The sequence below is a fragment of the Scophthalmus maximus genome, chromosome 16 (genome assembly GCF_022379125.1).
Source record: "Scophthalmus maximus strain ysfricsl-2021 chromosome 16, ASM2237912v1, whole genome shotgun sequence".
Taxonomy (NCBI): domain Eukaryota; kingdom Metazoa; phylum Chordata; class Actinopteri; order Pleuronectiformes; family Scophthalmidae; genus Scophthalmus; species Scophthalmus maximus.
The window spans coordinates 6,263,528-6,286,714 of record NC_061530.1 but is presented as its reverse complement, the minus strand read 5'-3'; the positions used below and the strand labels follow the sequence as shown (position 1 = coordinate 6,286,714).

Below are 23,187 nucleotides of genomic sequence, written 5' to 3'. Positions count from 1 at the left end.
ATGAATTCAGATATAATTTTTTTACCTGATTTCTTTTCCTGCCTCATTGTCTCTGTTTTGTCTCTGTCAGTGGAAAGGAGCTGATCAAGTCATCAGGCGACAGACTGAGATTGCTGGTGACCAGATGTAGCTGGATGGCTGAGGCTATACAGACAGGATGCTGACTGCATTTTTCATAGCATTTTTATTTTATTTTATTTAACCAAGAGACTGTTGAAGCACCACAAGCACATTAAAGCTGACAAGGAGGGCTCATTGAATAATCAAGTGCAGACAAGTATTGACCTAGAATTTAGGATGACATTCTTGTGAAGGCAAAACGGCACAATAAAATGAGCTCTGTCCTGGTTGAATTGAGTAGCAGTTTTCAGCTGCTCAATGGAGTTTTACTGCTGTAAACATGACATGAAATGAGAGATTCAAGTCAAGCTCGCTTCCAGAGACAAGTGGAATACAAAATTAATATAAACAGGCAAAATCAGATTGGTTACACTGTCACCAACAAATGGTATTTATCTATCCACGTGTTGAGTGAAGCTGATTCAAAAAAAAGGTTTGGCAAAGATTCTGTGGTAAAAGGCTCAAATTCTCCATATAGCCATATCCAATAAGACTTGGGTATGCAATGTCTTCTTTCGTGACTGCTGTTGGACAGGTAGCAACAAGCAAACAGGCCAACCTTATTCAAACTATGAAATGTTCTTTGTGTTGACAGATATTTGCAGGCTTACACACATAGCTAAGATGTGACAATGGTTAACATGAAAACTGCAAAACTTTGTGACACTGTCACATTTCACAACTTCAACATACAAGCTGGCTGCATGTCTCACAGTAGAAAAAGAATGACATGCCTATTGAAATTACATCAACGCAACAGTCTTTGTCATTTGTCTGTTTGAAGAGATAACACGCACTAACTAAGGCATAATGCCGCTGCCAGTCTTGGAATATTTTTTCATCGATCATGTGGATAAAACCATTACAGGTGCAATGTGTGTTATATTTTGTTGATAATTGTGGAGGCATAAAAACATGACGAGAGTGATTTTTAGTGTCTCTTCATTTGACAGATGGTGATCTCTTACCTTACAGGTAGAGCCCGCCAATTAATATTTTTCCTGTAGGCTATGGTCCTGGTTTTATTATAATAATATTAATAATTATTATTTTTATTATTATTATCGTTACCATTTTTGTTGCTGCTGCAGACAACTGTTCATCTGTTTTTGCAGGGCAAGGAAGAGAGATAGATAGAGAGACTAAGTAATTATGTCAGTGAATATTAATAGTAGTATCAGTTTATCAGATAGTTGTTTCTGTCCGATTTATTCCCGCTGCTGGCATTCTGCTCAGTCTTTGCTTTGAGCTATGACTGAGGCAGACTATCTGCAATCAAGTATTAAACAAAGTTCCACAGGGGGGGGTGTACACTTACACAAGTGTAAGTGTAACTGTGAAGTGTAAAGTTACACTTACACTTCACATGGCGACTGAGCATTAAACAGAGCTTTAACTAGCACAGGATTTTCTGTCTGCAAATCCCAAATTCTTAGATATGTTAAACCCCGACAACTATATCCATGACTGACGGCACAGCAGCATTTAAACCCCACCTTCAATGCCGTCTGTTCACTGGGGGTTTGATAACTAGTCACACTTGGCCTGCCACTCCGAGGAGCATAAAGAGAGGTGGAGAGTTTTTTGTGGATATCGAAAGTGCTGAATAGCATTTGTAAAGAGGATTACTGAATGGAATGATTGAACTCTCTCCTGCAACGGGCTGAGCTGAATTTGAGACAGGTTACTGATCGATCTCCCAAGTGCAGGTCAGAGGAGAGTTGCTCATCTTGTCTCTGAAGACTTGGTCAAAACGTTCATTCTGGGCCACTGTGAGGTAATTCTTCCAGTCACCCGCCACCCCTGTTCAGACAGAGTCAGAGATATAATTCATCTGTACCCGTTCTTGTACTTATACCACAACACCACAAGTTACTAAATGCGTTTTCCTATCCCAGACAACATCAATGTGGAAACAAACCTTTGCGCATGGTTTCCCCCAGGTAGCGACCTTTTTCGATTAAATCCTTGTAGTTGGCTTTGGGATCGGTCTTCATGCTGTTGAAGGAGGACATCTTCACAACGTGATCGATGGCTTCACCTGTCAAATCTTTTTCGAGGAAAGCGCAAAGCTTCACAACTTCCCCTCGGAGGTCCTGTCAATGGCAAGATGTTTTCATGTCAGAATGCGTGCATTGGCTCACTTTGCTTTGTGGACTTGCGGAAACATGCGATATGAAAAAAATAAGATTCACAACCTTCAACATATTCTCATACTGCACAAAATGGATATTCAGCTGGTTCTGTGCTGCAAAATACTCTTGCACATGATTGAACCATGATCCCATGTACACTGGCGAAAGAAAGAATATGTATGTCAGAGCTGCATAAGCCCCGGAGGGCCAGTGAAACATGCTGTTAATGGATGTTATCAACCTTACAAAATAAGATTCATAAACTTGTTGTTTTTTTTTCCATGAAAAGAAATAACTAATCTCAAGTATTGGTCATGTCTTACATGTCTTAAAAAAAATCATATATCACCCCCAGGTGGAATTGCTTCCATTTACTAAAACTTTTAAGCTGATTCACTGTTAGACGATTTAGCACAATAAATAAACTATCCCTCTGTCCCTACCTTCACCATCCAGGAACTGCTGAAAGAAACCCTCAAAGCTTTTAGGTGTTTCCAGCAAGGCCCAAGTGTGAGCAAAGTGATACAAGGACACCAGGATATCCTTCGGGTTCCTCCAGACATACACTGCCTAAAGATGAACACATATATTTTTCATGAATGATCTTCAGTATGACTGTTGGTTCGATTTTTGTTAACACAGCTCAACAGACGCGGGCTCCTCTTTGTGAACTTGTTGACAAATGAATGCTCAGAGTGAATAAAATTAAATACGCTGCTTGAATCAGAGCAAAGTTTAAATTACCTTGCTTTGCTCGGCTTTCACTCCAAGAGGCAACATGTCAGCGGGGAGATGTGTGCCGAAGATTCGCGGGTCTGGCCTCTCCCGGAGAGGGTTGTCTGCAGTTCTTTCCTCCAGCCAAGGAACTCGTGTCCGATTGTGGCCGTCCTCTGCCTGTTCAGGGTGGGCAGCATCCATGATCTGCACCAAGATCTGCTGCATCCATACTGTGCCTATGAAATAAAACATGGAGGACCATACAAATTGATCCAAATGTGCCCAGGGAGCTCTTACGTGAGAGCCATTGTTCTGTTACTATGCATACTCTCACATTTGGGGGGGGTTATAGAAAAACCTATTTAAAATGTCTCAAAACTGAACATTATAATCTTAATGTGGGTAAGATTTGAATCCAGAACAGTTTATTTGTGTAATTAAAAAAAAATCAGCTGTCGTTTTTTTTTGAGAGAGACTAACTACATCTCTCTACTGCTGTTGACCAAGTCTCAACTTCATGCAAATGTCCTCTGACACAATCATTTTGATTCCATCAAAAAAGGGAGCACACTCCACATCAGAAAGCACAAAATCACAGCAACACCACAGCCCATTACACAGATTCATGAGAAGGCACATCCTGGGAATTACAGCATATGTGTAAACTGGTATTGGTGGATGATATTGGTGTTGTTGTGAGCTGAAAAAAAGGCCCTATATCATAAATGCTAGGGTTATGGACTTTTTTCATTTCTTGGTTCACTCCCTGTTTCTAGGTTGGTTGGCGCATGTGCTCCCCTGTCCCTGCTCTGCTCTACAGTACAGTATCCGCTGCTGACTGGGCGGGACCTCCGCTTCCATCTCGTCCAAGTACCTCTTTCCCTTTCAGCACTTAGTTTTGGTAGTTTGGGTCTGTTATTGTTAGTCACTTGCATTCACCAGTGGTTGTACATGCCCTGTTTATATTGTAATAAATCTTGTAGTACTCGATATACTTTGTGTTTGTGGTTCTGTGTCCTGTGCTTGAGTGAATCCTGACAATTGAATAATCTTTATTTCCCTAAATTAACCCTTCATTTTGCTTCAAAACTTGATACGTTTAAATGTACAGTATATACTTTTCTGATGACTACTTTTTAAAGCATGCATGATAGTTAGTGTTTTTCCTGCCATTCGGAAAATAACAGTTTTTCACTAATTTTATTCACCATTGCCTGTAATGTGAAGTCGTTGTAGCTGATGATCTTTGGTAAAAAAACCAATGCAAGCAGATTACCAGACTTGGGGTATGTGATAAGGAAGACATCAGTCGGACGGATCTCAATGTGCTGGAGCGCATCAAGGTCACTGGGTCGCAATGTGTCCTTGACCAAAAAGTTCCTCCTTTTGTGCTTGAACAGGTATGGGCTCACTAAGTCCAGAGAATCCATTGATGCTAAATTGAACCAAATGAATTAGATCAATGAACGCATTCAGTTTTTATCAATGTATTTCTTGCTGCTGTCAAAGTGGTAAATGTAGTAACATGCTGATACTTTGCCTAAGGACACCTGCCATTAAGCAAAAAACATGTTGTGTCTCCACTTGTTAGATTGAAGCATGCGCTGACATATACATTTCAACTTTTTAATCCATACAAATTCTTTAAATGCAATTCCAAAACAAACAGATTTCTGCATTACCTGTGAAAATTTCTATTGAAATTCTAATCTCTTGAGTCACATTCCTCAGGTTTTTCTCCACCTTGTATTGTTCACATTACAATTATTTTTAATCCACTCACCTGGAGCCTGCAAAAAAAATTAAAAAAAATAAAAGTATGTTATGGAAATAATTTGTGTTTGATGTGAAAAAAACAAACATTTTCCTATTTATGTCTCCATAGCTGGGGATATGTCAAGAGATCCACTTGAAGGAATCCACTGGAGTTGTACCTCCTCTGGATGTCCTTTCTTGCCATGCACCTGGGGAAGAACCTTCTGGGGTGTCTTATCCATCCCTGCCTCTCTTCTCCTTCCACCAACTTCTTCCTTGGTGCATTTCCCCAAAAAGTATTCAGGATTGGACTGACTCTGTATATGGCTTACTTTCCGTCACCTTAGCCAATATAAAGCAATAAAAGTCAAGTTTTTTTTTTGTACAGCTGTAGAATCAACCTCTTCGTTGAATTAAGTTTAGTCTTTGAGCCACAGAATGACCGAGGCCGAGTTATACTTGCTGTACAAAGGGGTCTACCTGCCTTCATCACTGTACACTCCACACAGCTTGAAATTCTAGGAGGACTTTTCTTTTTCGCCAAGATGATATTATCATTGTAACGTATCCCAAGTCAGGTTTGTTCCCCCTCTTACTTGTAACACACCACATACTGCTTAAATAGTCACAGAGACATTTCATAATTAATATTTTGCTTATGCTTGTGTGTGTGGGTTTATGATACTGTACCTATTTTATATAATAAATATTCTAAATAAAAACTGCAATGTATTATATCTAATAATGTTCACTTTCAAATAGCTTCCTGTTGGTACCCATGTCTAACAGATATTTGTGGCATACTTTGTATTCATTTACAGATTGTTAAATACTGATACACACAGATCAGCTTACACTTGTTTGTGGACTTTGAGATTCTTTTTCCACGGTTTCCATTACTATAACTATAGTAGTGCATTAGTCATTAATGCATAAGTCAGCTAAAGATTAAGTTTAGTCTTTGTGCCACAGAATGACTGAGGCAGAGTTATACTTGCTGTACAAAGGGGTCTACCTGCCTTCATCAATGTGCACTCCACACAGCTCGAAATTCTACGAGGACTTTTCTTTTTTGCCAAGATGATATTATCATTGTAACGTATCCCAAGTCAGGTGAGTTCCCCCTCTTACACGTAACACACCACATACCTGCTTAAATAGTCACAGAGACATTTCATAAATAATATTTTGCTTGTGTGCAAGCTGTGAAATGTATTTAGGAGCATGCGTGTTCATTTCCAACAAAAGGGTTTGTTGATATTGTACCTATTTTGTCCTTTGAAAAAAAATAATCATTCCCTGAGCCAGACCACCTGAAGTGATGGGCTACTTTTTTTCGTCTAGAGTTGTGTCTCAGAATGGTCACAAATGCGTATCACATGATCTAGAGATAAAAAATGGGGGTTATCCCTATGTCCCCTTAGCCCTATGTTCCATCATTTCTATTAAATATCCGCATATAAGGTTATATACGGTTTATGATGCCTTTTCAGCCGCAACAAAGCAGCTTGGACTAGAGGGCACACCGAAAGATCTCGCCCTCAGACCAATTCATGGAGCTTCTGTGACATGCCTTGTCTCCCCTTCCTCACAACCAAAGAGCAGGTTCCTTATCAATGGAGCCTTTACAGCAGCTCACCTCAGATTAGTGGATCATTCCTATCCAGTAACTAGTCTTCAGAGGAAGACATCCTCGTCCTCATTGGTGTGCATCGTCCACATTTCATCACCCCCATCGAGCCAGTGAGGTTGGTTACTCTGGGATGACCACCTGCCATTCGGACCAGACTAGGCCCCTTCCTACACAGAGCCACTAGACTACATGCACTGAGGTAGGAGGAGTACATATGCTACGCCAATCCTCGTAAGAACATACCTCACTTCTATGCTCAAAAGGAGGCTGTAACGCCAAGCCTTTGAAGCACGGAAAGGCAGTTGGCAAAAGATCCTGAGCAGTCCGCTGCTTACAATGCAGATACAAAAGTTGGTAGGGGCAGTCTCTGCCAACTACAAAGATCCAGACGTGGAAAATTGTTACACATGGAGATAAAAAATGGTAGACGTTAACCGCGTGGGTGCTCAGTGGGACAGCAGACCAATGAAGCAGCTTCACACCCGCAGACTATTAAAAGGCAAAGATCCTCATCTTCCAGATTTCCCAAAGGCACTGCTTACCAGAAAAGATGCTTGAGAGTAAGCCTTGTCCCACCTAGCAGCTGCTTACTTACCTCGTCCCCAGACTTCAATGAGTCAAATGTAGATCTATCGTATATTCAGTCAAGAAGACTACTCTCATGCTGGCTTTGGTTGTACTTTAATTCTCAGTCATCCTGGCTGTCATACACTCACGATGTGCACTATCAGTTTCTTGTCGTCATTCCCCGAGCCTGTCATTCCTGCGATCAGCAGTTAATCAGCTGGTCTCATCTATCCAATAGCATTGCAACACACACGCTGTCTGTTTAAATATGGTTTCTCTCCCTGCCTTAGTCATTTCATGCTGCTGTTATGCGTACACTCAACCTCCTCATCACTGCTCAGTAATAATAATAATAATAAATTTCATTTATAGAGCACTTTTCATTGCTAAAAGCAATCTCAAAGTGCTACAGAGTAGATACAAGATAAAAGAAGGTTTAAAAAGAAAAAACATTGGTCGAAGAAAAAGTACAAAAATTTAGGGGAATGTTTGTTAAAAAGAAAGGTTTTCAGGCCCTTCTTAAAAGAGAGAGGGCTTTGTTGAGCCCTTAAGTTATCTGGAAGGGAATTCCACAGGCGCGGAGGGGCTGAGTAGAAGGCTCGATCCCCCATGGTGCGCAGCCTGGTCCTGGAGGGGAGAAGGGTGAAGGTTTTGTTTTCGGAGCGGAGGTTGGGTGAGGAGGTTTGTGGTGAGAGTAGATCTTTCAGGTAGAGAGGGGCATTGCCATGGATGCACTGATAGGTGAGTAGGGAGATTTTTGTAATCAATCGTGAAAGAGACAGGAAGCCAGTGGGGTGAGTGAAGGACAGGTGTGATGTGGTCATATTTTCATCAGGATCCTAGCGGCACTGTTTTGGACATATTGAAGCTTTTGAATGCTCTTGCCAGTAGTCCCGATGAGGAGAGCGTTGCAGCAGTCCAGCCTTGAGGAGACAAATGCGTGGACAAGGTTTTCGGCATCTGACAGCCAGAGTGTGGGACGGAGTTTGGCATTGTTCCTGAGGTGATAGAAGGATGTCTTGCACAGATGTTTAATGTGGGTGTCAAATGGAAGATGAGGGTTACATCTTACACCCAGGTTGGTGACTGTTGATGACAGGGGTATATTTTGACAAGAGAAGGTGATTTGGGTTATGACTGGACCTGGTGTGGTGTGCCAACTAAAATAGCTTCTGTTTTGGAACTATTAAGCTGTAGGAAGTTTTCTGTCATCCACTCCTTTATCTCCTCAGGGCAGGGGCTCAGTGATGATGATGACCATGAAAGTGAGGCTGCAGATGGGAAAAGGGTTGTTTTTTTTATGTAGAGCTGTATGTCATCAGCTTAGCAATGGAATGATATTCCATGCTGGCTGATGATGCGGCCAAGGGGAAAAGTGTCGAGGGTGAACAGTGTGGGCCGAGAACCGACCCTTGGGGGACTCCACAAGTGACAGTGAGTGTTTGCGATTTTGCTCCTCCCAAGGAGAGTCCAATGGTGTGTTGGAGGCGCTGAAGGAGGATGTTATGGTCAACCGTGTCGAAAGCTGCAGACAGATCCAGAAGGATGAGGAGCAATGGTGATCCAGTGTCAGCCACAATCAGCAGGTCATTTGTGACCCTGACCAGGGCTGTTTCGGTGCTGTCGGCGGAACGGAAGCCAGACTGGAACTTCTCAAATAGGGAGTGAGAATTTAGGTGGTCCTGAAGATGTGTGGCGCCTACTTTTTCCAACACTTTGGACAAAAATGGGAAGTTGGAAATGGACCTGTAGTTGGCGAGGATTTCTGGGTCTAAGGTGGGTTTTTTGAGGGGGGGGTCTGATGACAGCAGTTTTGAGATCAGATGGAACATATCCAGCCTGGAATGAGTGGTTGATGACTTGGGTGATTAGCGTCCAGCACAGACGTCGGATTTTACCAGGGCTGTAGGAAAAGGGTCCAGGGTACAGGTGGAGGGTTTCATCCTGTGGATGATGTCCTCAACCTCTCGCTGAGAGATCTTGGGGAAGCAGCAGAGAGGCTGAAACATCTCAGGAAGTGGGTCGGCAGTAGGGACTGACAGAGCAGGAGAGCTGGATGGTGTCGACTTTTTTCCTGAAGAAGATGATGAAGTTATTGCACCACTCTTCTGTGGTACCGGTGTGTGAGAGAGTTTGAGGCTTGAGGATATGATTTATAGTAGAAAAAAGCTGCTTGGAGTTTCCAGGATTTGTATTGATGATGTTTGAGTAGAACTGTGACCGTGCTTTTCTAATTGACTTTGAGTAGGCCTTTTGGTGTTCTTGATAGGCCTATCTGTGCACAGTGAGTCCAGTTCTTGCAACATGCCGCTCGAGTTCATGCCCTGCTGCTTTCTTGTTCCTTAGATCTGAAGTGAACCAGGAGGCTGGGCGTGAGAAGGTGACTGTTTGTGTTTTCACAGGGGTGTGGAGGTCCAGGATACTGCTCAGGGTGTTGTAAAAATCCACTGATTCATTTGATAATGTGAATTTTGCGGAGGGTATTTGTTGGAGGAGCAAAGTCATGTTTTTTAGGTTTCTGAAATTAATTTGGCGTTTTGGCTTGGTGTGGTGAGATAAGTTCAACTCCAATGAAATGGCTTTGTGATCAGACACTCCCAGATCGTACACCAGCAGATTTTTGATGGGGGCAGTGTCAGTAATGACCAGGTTGAGCGTGTGCCCTCTGTTGTGTGTGGGGACGTCGACATGCTGTTTGAGGTTTAGACAGTCCAATAATTGTAGGAGTTCAGCTGCAGAGTGACAGGAGGGGGTGTCAAGGTGAATGTTTAAATCACCGAGTATCATAATATTTGAAGATGTGGTACAGAGTGAGGTGAGAAGTTCACTTATCTCTGGGATGAAAGCTGGGTTTGATCTGGGTGGCCGGTAAATGAGAAGAATAGTCACTGGGGAGAGGGGTTTGCATTTATAAGCAAGGCATTCAAAGGAGGACAGTTCAGACAGAGGGGTGAGTTTCAAGTCACAGCGGTGTATTACTGCTAATCCACCACCGAGCGGGCTTTTTCCAAATAATGATAGCCAGAAGGACAGGCTTCATTTAGTGCAAAATAGTCATCATTGCACGCAGAGGTACTCCAGCTGAGTTGTTTTTGGATCATGGGACACATTTCCGAGCAGGAGAGAAGGAGCTGCATGAGGCCTTTGCGTCACTGTCCCGGGAGTTAAAACAGAGCCTTGCCAAAGCAAAGATAGCCGTTCACTTCAACCCACCTGCAGCTCCACATTTCAGAGGAGTCTGGGAGAGAGAGATCTTCTCAATCAAACAGGCACTCTACACCTCTGTGGGTGCTCAAGCACAGGTTGAAAGGGGCTCAGGACGGTGCTCATTGAAGTGGAGGGCATCTTAAACTCCAAGCCCTTGGGTTGTCTGCTGATGTCCTCAGCAGACTAATAACATTTCAACTCAACAAAACAGTAAAAGAGAAAGGTGCCAATTAGGTTGTACCTGTCTAGCCCTTTCCAATCTTTATAACAACACCTCTATGTATAATAGTGATGGGCTGATCTCTGGCTTTACCTGGCTCATCATATGTTAACCGTACAACTGGTTTGACTGTTCTTTTTGGGCAGGGCTCAGGCTTCTTTTCCAGCCTGCTTCCTGAGACACTTACATTGTCTACCTCTCTGACAGACTCTGTAAAACCAGCATTTTGGTCTTCAAATTGTCCCAAATCCTCTTGATCAGAGCCAGTGTCAGAACTAGGTGCAGAATCCTGGTCAAGTACCTGCTCCTCTTCATTTGCAAGTTCCTCTTCAGAACCATCCGCCTCAGAGTTCCCGTCTAATGGCGAAAGAGCATTATCATCCTCTGGTGCAACCGTTGACGGTGCTTCAGTGCCTCTTTGTTCCAGGTTTTCTGAGCAGATACGGTTGGGTCTTGGTGGTCTGTAATATTCAAAGTAAGAGGATGAGTCTGAATCCTCTGCTTCCTGTAGGACCTTCTGAACCTCGGGGTAGACTTGAGTCCGCCTCTTGGAAGTCGTAGCTCTAGTCTTTGGTCCTGTGGGTGAGTCACAATCCAGCTCCATCCTTGGCAGCCTCAAAAGGTGGCCTATAGTTAGGATATGATCTCTGTGAAGGGTTTTAATGCCTCCTCTTCCATCTTCAGGTCTGACCTCATAAACTGGCAGATTGGGCACTCTTCTCACTACTACGTAGGGAATAGGACTCCATCGGGTTTGCAACTCGTGTTTGCCTTTCAGTCCCAAGTTCTTGAGCAACGCCAGAGACTGAAAACCAACCCTTTTGTCATAGGCAAATTTTATTTCTCTGATGATTTTCGTCTGCTGTTTCTGTGGCCAGTTGGTAGGCCTTCTGTAAGTCATCCTTCAACTTCACCACATACTGCGAGTGGCTATCTCTTTTACCATCTGGAGACGTACCAAAGCACAAGTCTACAGGGAGTCTGGCTGGCCTATCTACCAAACATCAAGGACTAAGGTGAATACCCTGTGGCATCACACTTACTGCTATTGTAGGCATGAACCAGATACCCCACATGTTGACTCCATTTCTGTTTCCTTTCCTGGCTCAGAGTCCCCAGCATGGAGAGCAAGGTGGGTTGAACCTTTCTGGCTGCGGATCTCCCTGCGGATGATATGGAGTAGTCCACGACTTCCGAACTCCCATCATCTTCAAGAGGTCTCGGATCAGATGGCTCTCAAAATCCCTTCCCTGATCTGAATGGATTCTGGCTTGCAGACCATAATGTACAACCTACTTGTCCACCAAGATCTTTGCCACAGTCTGAGCCTTCTGGTTCTTTGTTGGAAAAGCTTGTGCGTAATGTGTGAAATTATCAGTGATCACTAACACACTGCTCGTGCCTTTGGGGTCAGGCTCCATTGACAGGAAATCAATGCACACAACATCCATTGGTCCACTGCTCCTGATTTGATGTAATGGAGCTGCTTTCCGACAAGGTGTCTTGCAGATGAGACATTCTCCACAGTTCTTGAAATACTCTGAAAGAAAACAGAAATCTACTCCTAAGTAGTTCCCAATTCCCAGGTGTCCTAAGTCATTGTGCAAGGACCTAAGCACAGCTTCACGAAACTCCTTTGGTAAGAGAAGCTGAGTGACTTCTTCCCCTGAGGGCCGCTTGCTAAACCAATGAAGTAATCCATCCTTTATGATCAGTTTATCTCTGTCTCGTTTTCAGTTGAGAGAGCACTCTCATGCATGTCTGCATCCTCCGGCCACTTCTGCCGTTGAACTGCTTGGAAAGCTGGTCCAATCACTGCATCCTTCTTTTGTGCACCTCCAAGTTCTGGTCTTGACATGTGCTCCAAAGACTTCAACTCCAGATGTACTAGGAACATGTAGATGAGTGTAATCAGGAGATTATCCCAACTGATCCACATACCGTAGTGGACTATCTGAAGATCTTGGGAGGCAGACCTGCTGACAGATGGACTTAACCCCAGCCTGAGGTATGGTCTCCCATTCAGTTGCGTGGTCATTCTCAGGTAAGTTCCTTGAGAGAAGGTCAGCATCTATGTTGTGCCTGCCTGGTCTGTACTTGACATCAAAGTCACACATGGGTAAGGCAGCAAGCCATCTGTGTCCAACAGCATTAAGCTTGGCTGTCGTGAGCACGTACGTTAAGGGGTTGTTGTCTGTATGTACTGTGAACCGAGCTCCATAAAGGTAATCGTGGAACTTGTCCACAACGGCCCACTTGAGTGACAGAAACTCCAGCTGGTGTATCGGGTATCGCTTCTCCGACTGGCTCAGTTTTCTGCTTGCAAACGCAACTGGTCTCAATCCCTCCAAGTGGTCCTGATACAGGACGGCCCCAAGTACTTTTAAGCTTGCATCTACATGCAGAATGTACAGCTTCTTAGGGTCAGCAAAGGCTAGCACTGGTGCATGGGTCATGCAGTAGATGATTTGGTGAAACGCATCGGTGCAGGACTGGTCCCATCTTTCTCCAAAGGGTTCTGACTCTTTTAAGTAGGTCTTTGTAGAGTCTCTGTCGTGCTTCTTACTCTTCTGTGTGGGAGCATAACCTTTTGTTAGCTCTGTCAGTGTCCTGACGATGGCAGCATAGTTGGTTACGAACCTGCGATAGTATCCACAGTAGCCCAAAAATGATTTCAGGGTCTTCAGGTCAGTAGGCTGTGGCCAGCTGGTGACTGCCTTGATTTTCCCTGGATCCGTTGAGACGCCATCTGCTGACACGATGTGTCCTTGATATTTCACCTTGGGTTGGCAAAACTGACACTTGTCAGGAAAGATCTTCAGCCCAGCCTCCTCAAGTCTGTCGAGGACTTTGAGAAGCCTCTCCTTATGTTCCTCCAAAGACTTTCCAAAAATAATCAAATCGTCCAGGTAGACGATAACTTGGAGCAGGTTCATGTCACCAACTGTTTTCTCCATCAATCTCTGGAAAGTTGCTGGGGCTCCCATTATTCCCTGAGGCATCCTCTCAAACTGGAAAACCCCCAGTGGGTAGATGAATGCCGTTTTTTCCTTGTCCTCTTCAGCCATAGCTATTTGGTAATAGCCACTCTTCAAGTCAAGTAAAGAGAACCAACAACTTCTGTACAAGGAGTCCATTACATCATCAATAAAGGGAGTGGTATACTGGTCTGGTACTGTTCGACTGTTCAGTAGCCGGTAGTCAATACACATCCTTATCGTTCCATTTTTCTTCCTAACAGTCACGATTGGTGATGCATAGGGGCTGCGAGACTCTTTGATAATGCCTGCACACTGGAGTTCTTGAAGATGTTTTCTCACATCATCAATGTCTGCTTGAGTCAGATGACGGGAGCGCTGGCGGAAGGGTCTAGGATCAGACAAGCGTATTGTGTGCTCTACATCTTTAGCTAATCCAACATCCCATTCAGTCAGGGAGAAGACATTAGCTTTTTGCGACAGCTTTTCCTTATGCCGCTCCTTCCACTCCTGCGGAACAGGCGAGTCCCCAAAGTTGATCAGTTTGGCATCAAAGTCTGATGTTGCTGACTTGTCAAGGGGAACAGGAATGATGCACTCAGTGCGATACATGACCGTCCCCTCTGGAATAACAGTTTCTTTTAGGGACTGGTTCTGGACCAAGATCCTGAAACTGTTGATGTTCACTGCATGGCCTGGCACTACCAGCGGCTGCAGTAACACACTGTCTGGACGTGGAGCGAAGGAAGATGATCTCTTGGCCAACAGGTTGCGAGAAGTCAACCTTGCAGACAAACTTGCAGGTCTTTACTGGGGGTAGTGTTAATGGGCCAGGGCCTTGCCATGAACAGAGCCCACATTGTCATCTTGCTCACAGGTGGGTCTGGGGTGGGGATTGGAAACTCTTTATTGGTAGCTTCCATTGTTGAGACTGCAGCTGGGTTAGCCGACGCATCGGACACAATCTCTTTCTTAGTTAGTTTTTGCTGTAGTCTCTTTTCTTGTTTCTTTAAGGCTGTTACCTCACAGTCGTCATGCTTTCAGGGTGTAAGGTGGTTGAAGATATAGTATTAGAACACTCCTCTTTAGCTTCAGATGGCTTAGTCACCACAGCTGCAACAATCGACTATGTCAGCTTTAAGGCTTTGAATCTCTGCCTGTTTTACATCCATTGTCAGTTTTGTTTGTACATGATGCACTGAAGTGCTGTGCTTCATCCTTGAAGCCTCATATTTCTTCTTCAGCACGGATCTCTCCGAGGAGCTGTAGAAAGGTTGATGGCTGAATCTTTTGCTCCCTCAAGCGTAGCTGAATTAGCATTGTGTCAGAAGACACAGCACCTCTCAGCAGTTGCTCAACACGGACCCTATCTCTACTGCTGGGAGGAAGGCCGCCTCTCTGAACAACTTTAGAGAGAGAGCGGCCCTTGACTACTTTGATCTTATTATGAACCCAAGACTTATCCCAGCAGTGCCTCCATTTTATGTACCCCATCTAACCATTACTATGTAAATGGGGCCCTGAGTTCTTTATCTGAATAAACCGTACAGGGAACCTCTTATTAACTTTCAAATTATTTATCTTGGGTTGCTCGAGTCCTACTCAATGTAATGTATATGTACAGAAAATAATGCACAATAACCCTTCGATGACAGTATGCAAGCACCTCAATCAGTCATCTGAATGAAGACTTTTACCTCTTAACAATAGACACACCCAGTAACTGTTTTAGATTGAAATAAGTAATCGCAAATTTGTAATCAATCCAAAAAAATTTTTTTTTTAAAAAAGCAACAACCACAAGTCAACAGCCAAAGAAATGACAGCAAACATCGGATAGAAGTTCTCTTTTACTCACACAACTTGTTGTCTTGCAGATAATCTATCAGATAATCCGAATAATGGCCAAACTTTTGCTGCACAAACTTGTAAAAATCCAACAACGAACTACCGTGCCTCTCTCGTCTCTCTCCGGTCCCCTTTTTTTCTCTCTCTCTCTCTCCCTCTCTCTCTCCTGACTCTCTCTCTCTCGACTCATTCTCTCTCCCTCTCTTCCCACGTCAGCCCATTGACAAGTGGACACCTTGGATGAAGCATACTTTTTACTTTTTACTTTTTATTACAAACAACTATGTGTATGAATATTTTCAACCTGGCTACAAATGTATACAGTAACACCAAAAGAATTATGAAATAAATATTGTTTACTCATACCATCACTTGTAGGTGGGCTGGTGGCACTAGTCGCGCTCTAACTAACATCTAGAATGCACACTATTTTCAACATATACAGAGAAAGAAAGAATAAAACACATCCACTCCATACAATATCTACATCCGCTACAGAGAGAGAAAGCAAGAAAGTTTTTTGTTGTTGTTTTTTTTAACAAAAGTTTTTATTTAGGCCTACATATTTTCACAGTCAGTCCAGTTCAACAAATGCTGGCGCATAAAAATTTAGCAAAATTAAATTCATTTTCGTCAGCAGAACAAATTAAATTTTTTATAACACCAACATTTTGAAAAAAACTTATTTGTATCCAATGATTTTATAAAGTCTGAACTCTGGTCACAGTCCGGCTCTGAGGTTCAACAGTGTATGCGTGCGTGAGTGAGTGAGTGAGAGAGAGAGTTATCTTTGTTACATATTAATTCATGTTTGTCTTAGAAACTTGGCTTACTTCCAGTCCGTTATTTGCCTTATTTCCTTTCAGCTGAGCAGATATAAAGCAATGAAAGCAAAGTCTTTTTCCATAGCTGAAGAATCAACCTGCTCGCTGAGTTGCTGCTCTTTAATATCGCATATCTTAATATCCTTTAGTTTACTCTTTGAGGCACAGAATGACCAAGGCCGAGTTATACTCGCTGTTCAAAGGTCTTCATGCCTTCATCACTGTACAGGTGGGGTGGGGGGATATAATTTAAAAAAAACTCATCATCTTTGTTACATATGAAGTCATGTTTGTCTGAGAAACCGTCATTTGGCTTATATACCCTCTGGTAATTGCTTAGCAGATATAAAGCAATGAAGGCAAAGTCTTTTTCAATAGCTGAAGAAGCAACTTGCTCGCAGAGTTGCTGCTCTCCACTCCTTTAGTTTACTCTTTCAGACACAGAATGACCGAGGCCGAGTTATACTCGCTTTACAAAGGGGTCTACGTGCCTTCATCACTGTACACTCCACACAGCATGAAATACTACGAAGACTTTTCTTTTCGCCAAGATGATATAATCATTGTAACGTATCCCAAGTCAGGTGAGTTCCCACTCTTACTCATAACACACCACATACTGCTTAAATAGTGTGTTTGGGTTTATGATATTGTACCTATTTTATATAATAAATATTCTAAATAGAAACTTCAATGTATTATATCTAATAATGTTCACTTTCAAATAGCTTCCTGTTGGTACCAATGTCTAAAAATTATTTGTGACATTCTTTGTATTCATTTATAGATTGTTAAATACTGATACACACAGATCAGTTTACAGTTGTGTGTAGACTTTGAGATTCTTTTTCCATGGTTTGCTCTACAAAGATTCATAAAAGTGCTGGTGGAAAACTGGGACATCTGGGCTTTAGGTGAATTTGAATGTAATTTTAAAGTGGGAAATAAATGTAAATATCCATACATAAATAATAATATATGCTTTAAGTAAGCTACTGCAAGATATAGGCTCATATATGGAGAGCGTATAGACATATATTCATTACTATAACTATAGTAGTGCATTAGTCGTTAATGAAAATTTATATTTTAGGAAACGTCTGTTTTCTTTGTTTAGGCACAACTTGGTCGCAGGAGATTGTCCCACTGATCATGAGTGGAGGCGATCAGGCCTCCGTTGAGTCTCTTCCTAACTGGGAACGGGTGCCCTGGTTAGAGCAGAACACGACCTGCCAATTTAATCTAGAAACAAGGCCGTCTCCTCGCATCTTCGCTACTCACTTCCACTACAACATGATGCCTCCAGGCTTCTTTGAAGTTAAGCCAAAGGTAAATATGTCTTATCCTGAAAACTGCGCACGCATTTAAGCCACACATTGTTTTTATTTCAGCTCACCTCTCAGGGGACTATGTAGTTAAAAGCTGACATATTCAGCTAGTCGCTAGATAGAAAGCTGCTCACGCCGTTAATCAAACAGATATTATTACTATAATACAAAGCATCATAATAATAATAATAATAAAAATAATAATAATAGTGCAACACTTGTACCTACTTCAATCCAATGTTGCACCTCAGCAAACACTCCATACCCCTTACAAACAATTTTAAATTACCTCAGCAACCACTGTAGCCATACTTAAGTACCCATGAAAAACATTATATCACTCACCTCAGCAAGCAACTATAACTTACCGCCAAAAAACGTCATGGTACTAATTTAGAAACTATCTGAAAACCTAAGCCATATGAGGCGAATTCCATTATTCCGGACACATAAAGTCTACTAAACTCAAACCTCCCAAGTTGTTATTTTCAACTACATCACAAGAACTACTTTGTGCTGACACTCTGAAGGCCTTATAGGGCAGGAAGCGATTTTAGAGATATCTTGTCTCTTTCTTTGTTGTTGTTAATGATTTTACTTCACTGACTGGCTGATTTTTACAAAAAGGTGTATTGGTTTTATATCGCTTACTGCCCCTTTAATTATCCACGACACAAGTTATATAATAATATGCTCAATGTACCATCAACGTAGGGCTTCCTTTTTTAGCTAATATCGGCAGTTTGTCTGACAATATTTTATATATGTATAGGGTAATATTATATAACCTTCTCCACAAAGTCAATAGCAGAGTACCTAGCCGAGGGCCTAAGTAGGAGCCACGTGAAAGTAGCTGCCTGGTCAACACAGCCCCCACCTGCTGCTTGTTACTGAAGGTTATCAGAGCAGTGGCGGAGCCAGGGCAATTTCAGTGGGGTGGCCAGGATGGAGCCCGCAATCATTTTGGGTTGGCATGGAAAATAACTATTTCATGAACATACAAATGCATCTCACTAGAAAATAATGACTTTTTAAAGGCACCTACAACACACACACCTCTATATTATATAGGATTCAGGGAGTGGCGGATTTGATCAAATATTAGGCAAAGTCTATTATTTTCTGTTAAAATAGTATCAATTTGATGCTGTTGCATTAAAATAGACTGCCTTTATTCTCATCACAGCTGTACAACGGTAGTAATACACAGTAGCTTGCGACAGTAGTCGCAAGCCACTGAGTATTACTACTGTGCTGAGAGCAGATGTTCAGCTAATGGTGATCACCAGCACTGAGGTCATTCTCTCAGTGCACCATCAGGAATACAGAGACATGATTAAAAATGATTATTTTAATGTACGTTACTACCACAATTTTGAATGGTGCAAAATTCTTTCAACAACTTTTTGTCAGCTACGTCTGGAGATGCTGCGTGGCAAGTTTCGTGCAGATAGGACGCACGGCCTAGGCCCAAAAAAAAAGTAGGTGTCCGATAAAGTGGCCTATCTTAGTACATTCACCTCCCTTCAGGGAACGCGTGGATATAAGGTTTATAAATTTGCGATCTACGGTATGGGAGTTATAGGCCAAAACGCATATTTTTTTATTGTAGCGCCCTCTAGGGGCAGAAGTGTGTCAATTTTTGTGTCTGAGGTGTGTGGAAGGGTTCTTGACCAATCCTGAAAGTGGCACTGCTCCAACATGCAAAGTTAAGGCTGTAGCCAGACTTTTATCTACGGGAAAATGAGCATAAGAATCTTTGCAAAAACAATAGGGTTTTGTCAGCACTGCTGGTACATGGACCCCTAATATGAATAAAACTTTAACTCGAGAGTCATTGAGAAATTTGCTGACCAGAAGGAAAAGAGAGCAAAATTCATGTTCAAGGAGTAATCATCAATTTTGGTGGTGGGTGGGAGGATATAGTTAAAAAAAAACTCAGAGTGAGTGAGTGAGTGAGGGAATGCGTCATCTTTGTTACATATGAAGTCATGTTTGTCTGAGAAACCGTCATTTGGCTTATATCCCCTCTGGTAATTGCTTAGGCAGATATAAAGCAATGAAGGCAAAGTCTTTTTCAATAGCTGAAGAAGCAACTTGCTCGCTGAGTTGCTGCTCTCCACTCCTTTAGTTTACTCTTTCAGACACAGAATGACCGAGGCCGAGTTATATTCGCTTTACAAAGGGGTCTACGTGCCTTCATCACTGTACACTCCACGCAGCATGAAATACTACGAAGACTTTTCTTTTCGCCAAGATGATATTATCATTGTAACGTATCCCAAGTCAGGTGAGTTCCCCCTCTTACTCATAACACACCACATACTGCTTAAATAGTGTGTTTGGGTTTATGATATTGTATCTATTTTATATAATAAATATTCTAAATAGAAACTTCAATGTATTATATCTAATAATGTTCACTTTCAAATAGCTTCCTGTTGGTACCAATGTCTAAAAATTATTTGTGACATTCTTTGTATTCATTTATAGATTGTTAAATACTGATACACACAGATCAGCTTACAGTTGTGTGTAGACTTTGAGATTCTTTTTCCATGGTTTGCTCTACAAAGATTCATAAAAGTGCTGGTGGAAAACTGGGACATCTGGGCTTTAGGTGAATTTGAATGTAATTTTAAAGTGGGAAATAAATGTAAATATCCATACATAAATAATAATATATGCTTTAAGTAAGCTACTGCAAGATATAGGCTCATATATGGAGAGCGTATAGACATATATTCATTACTATAACTATAGTAGTGCATTAGTCGTTAATGAAAATTTATATTTTAGGAAACGTCTGTTTTCTTTGTTTAGGCACAACTTGGTCGCAGGAGATTGTCCCACTGATCATGAGTGGAGGCGATCAGGCCTCCGTTGAGTCTCTTCCTAACTGGGAACGGGTGCCCTGGTTAGAGCAGAACACGACCTGCCAATTTAATCTAGAAACAAGGCCGTCTCCTCGCATCTTCGCTACTCACTTCCACTACAACATGATGCCTCCAGGCTTCTTTGAAGTTAAGCCAAAGGTAAATATGTCTTATCCTGAAAACTGCGCACGCATTTAAGCCACACATTGTTTTTATTTCAGCTCACCTCTCAGGGGACTATGTAGTTAAAAGCTGACATATTCAGCTAGTCGCTAGATAGAAAGCTGCTCACGCCGTTAATCAAACAGATATTATTACTATAATACAAAGCATCATAATAATAATAATAATAAAAATAATAATAATAGTGCAACACTTGTACCTACTTCAATCCAATGTTGCACCTCAGCAAACACTCCATACCCCTTACAAACAATTTTAAATTACCACAGCAACCACTGTAGCCATACTTAAGTACCCATGAAAAACACTATATCACTCACCTCAGCAAGCAACTATAACTTACCGCCAAAAAACGTCATGGTACTAATTTAGAAACTATCTGAAAACCTAAGCCATATGAGGCTTGAGTTTAGTAGACACATAAAGTCTACTAAACTCAAACCTCCCAAGTTGTTATTTTCAACTACATCACAAGAACTACTTTGTGCTGACACTCTGAAGGCCTTATAGGGCAGGAAGCGATTTTAGAGATATCTTGTCTCTTTCTTTGTTGTTGTTAATGATTTTACTTCACTGACTGGCTGATTTTTACAAAAAGGTGTATTGGTTTTATATCGCTTACTGCCCCTTTAATTATCCACGACACAAGTTAAATATTATTATGTTCAATGTACCATCACCGTTTGTACCATTGATTAATTGATGTCATATCTCCACTGCAGGTCATCTATGTCATGAGGAATCCCAAAGATGTGTTTACATCTTTGTTCCATTATTCTAAAGCAGCCTCCTACTTTGTGAACTCAGGCCCGCAGCGCGAGTTTCTCCACAAGTTCCTTGATGGAAAAGGTTGAGCTCCTTCTCATAACCTTTCCAATACAGTATTCATTCATAATACAACTGATGATGGCTGGTTGTAAAAAAACAAAAACAGTTTTTCTTTCCCTTCTAGTGCCTTTTGGTTCATGGTTTGATCATGTAAAGGGCTGGCTGAATGCTGAAGATAAAGATCACATAATGTACATCACCTATGAAGAAATGATCATTGTGAGATTTTGTAGTACTCTTTAAGACTTTCTACTCAAATCTCTTTGAAGCATTTTTTCAAACAATTCTGACCTCACAAGAAAACACAGTGATTATAATACAATTATTGTCGGATTATGAGCTGAGCTGTGTTTCTCTTTGGGGCAGGACCTGAAGGATTCTGTGGCCAGAATCGCTCAGCACTTGGAGAAACCTCTAGACACTGAGGTGATAGAGAAGATAGCAGACCGATGTTTGTTCAAGAACATGAAGCAGAACAAAATGTCCAACTATTCTTTGGCTCCTCGTGGAATAATGGACCAGACAAAGTCGGAATTCTTAAGGAAAGGTGTGTTTCAATAAATAACATGCATACTGTATTTCTGGACACTTGCGTTGTGTTAAATTCATAGCAAAAGTGTAATAGTTACATCAAAATAAGGTCAGTACATATTGTGTCTTCACATGTTATATAATAGTGTATTGTGTTTCAGGAATCACTGGAGACTGGAAAAACCAACTAACAGTGGCAGAAGCAGAGTTCTTTGATGAAGTTTATAAAGACAAAATGAAGGATGTCAAATATAAATTTGTATGGGATCAAAATAAAGTCCAACATTCTAAATAATAATCACTCCACCATACAATGATGCACAAAGATGTGTATGAATATAAACAGATCATGAGTATCACCCTAGAGAGTCTTTGACATGGTATGTGAAGTTTTATTCTCTCGAAATTATTTGTCAAGATACTTTTAATGAAAAAGGTTTTCAGCCTCTAAGAAACGACTGTCCTTAATTTAAGATTGCCCAAAATGTTATTATTGATTTGTGACAAGGCAATACTGATATATTACAAATAACCACTAGATTTAACATGTTTTCCTCCAAGTGTTAAAATAAAATTCCTGTATTTATAATCATGTAGTTTATCCAATTACTTTTGACCTCTGATAATGGAGGGATTACGTATGTTTAAATAGCTGTAATTCCCAATCTGCTAATTTGATATTTTTGTCATTTGAAAAAATTTACATGTTAAAGTGTACACTTCATGGCATTGTTTCGAATTCATTATTGTGCTTTGTAGACCCAAAAATGATTAAAAAAAAATTCATTGTGAAACCACTCATAGTCCAAATGAATATTCATCACAACTTTTGTCTGTCTGAATTCATTGGTTCCTTTCTAAATATTATGAGCAATATAGTCTTTTATGATTTTAAATTAAAATTGAATCTGCCAGTCATGTTCACATAAGACAATCTTTTCATTATTTAATAAGAAACATTATATATTTATTTGAGCAGTTATATCACACGTAAACCTGTTGAGACAAGTGCATACGCTACTTTGTCTTTCACTCCCCAAGCAATTGTCGTGTGTACTGTACATGGTAAGAAATGCATGGGATGTTAATACGGGTGATTTTTCCAAGAAAACCACTGTTTTTGTATGTGTTTCCTTGGATTTGAAATTTTTGGTTGGTCAAATTATCTGGTCCCTCCTCCCAACTGGGAGGAAAATAGGCAAGACTCTGAGGTCAATAGCATATGTTGACCTCGAGAGCTGTGGGGGCAGCATGAAAAGCAGAACAGTCCACAGCCACAGTTTTTTCCTTTCACCTTTCTCTATTATTATTTTGTTCCCGAGCTGCTGGCTGCATTATCATTAGCAAGCATGGGAAAGACGAACGGAAAAGATTTATTCCACCCCACTGATAGTGAAGTGAAGTGGCAACACAAGTTTGACAAGATGTTTAAAGCTA

The 23,187-nt window shown here is 41.4% G+C and overlaps 3 protein-coding genes across 10 annotated transcripts in view; 2 read left to right on the top strand and 1 right to left on the bottom strand.

The window, feature by feature from the left end:
- si:ch211-176g6.2 (ras-associating and dilute domain-containing protein) overlaps positions 1–3,964 on the top strand; it is a 28,765-nt gene extending 24,801 nt beyond the window's left edge. For all 4 annotated transcript variants that reach the window (XM_035613201.2, XM_035613200.2, XM_035613205.2 and 1 more), the window contains exon 18: positions 71–3,964. In XM_035613201.2, coding sequence (XP_035469094.2) covers positions 71–164 — 94 coding nt within the window. In that variant the 3' untranslated portion in view covers positions 165–3,964. The remainder of the gene's footprint in view (positions 1–70) is intronic.
- Positions 1,739–15,341, bottom strand: LOC118287723 (amine sulfotransferase). Of its 3 annotated transcripts, XM_035613206.2 has the most exons (8): positions 15,191–15,336; positions 4,655–4,762; positions 4,249–4,407; positions 3,000–3,208; positions 2,699–2,825; positions 2,319–2,413; positions 2,042–2,216; positions 1,739–1,923 (listed from the first exon to the last, which is right to left on the bottom strand). In XM_035613206.2, the coding sequence occupies exons 3-8, from the start codon at positions 4,400–4,402 to the stop codon at positions 1,805–1,807; spliced, it is 879 nt and encodes a 292-aa protein (XP_035469099.2). In that variant the 5' UTR covers positions 4,403–4,407; positions 4,655–4,762; positions 15,191–15,336; the 3' UTR covers positions 1,739–1,804. The 3 variants fall into 3 exon arrangements, with proteins under 3 accessions (XP_035469099.2, XP_047183650.1, XP_047183651.1); XM_047327694.1 differs by lacking the exon at positions 4,655–4,762 and having other exon boundaries at positions 15,191–15,341; XM_047327695.1 differs by lacking the exons at positions 4,249–4,407; positions 4,655–4,762 and having other exon boundaries at positions 15,191–15,339.
- On the top strand, positions 5,708–22,566 carry LOC124849426 (sulfotransferase 2B1-like). Of its 3 annotated transcripts, none has more exons than XM_047327693.1 (6): positions 5,708–5,840; positions 17,122–17,333; positions 21,114–21,240; positions 21,344–21,438; positions 21,586–21,766; positions 21,912–22,565. In XM_047327693.1, exons 2-6 carry the CDS (start codon positions 17,157–17,159, stop codon positions 22,043–22,045), a joined length of 714 nt encoding a protein of 237 aa, XP_047183649.1. In that variant the 5' UTR covers positions 5,708–5,840; positions 17,122–17,156; the 3' UTR covers positions 22,046–22,565. The 3 variants fall into 3 exon arrangements, with proteins under 3 accessions (XP_047183649.1, XP_047183648.1, XP_047183647.1); XM_047327692.1 differs by lacking the exon at positions 5,708–5,840 and adding an exon at positions 16,381–16,588 and having other exon boundaries at positions 21,912–22,566; XM_047327691.1 differs by lacking the exons at positions 5,708–5,840; positions 17,122–17,333 and adding exons at positions 18,595–19,622; positions 20,156–20,367 and having other exon boundaries at positions 21,912–22,564.
- Positions 22,567–23,187: the final 621 nt, after the last annotated feature.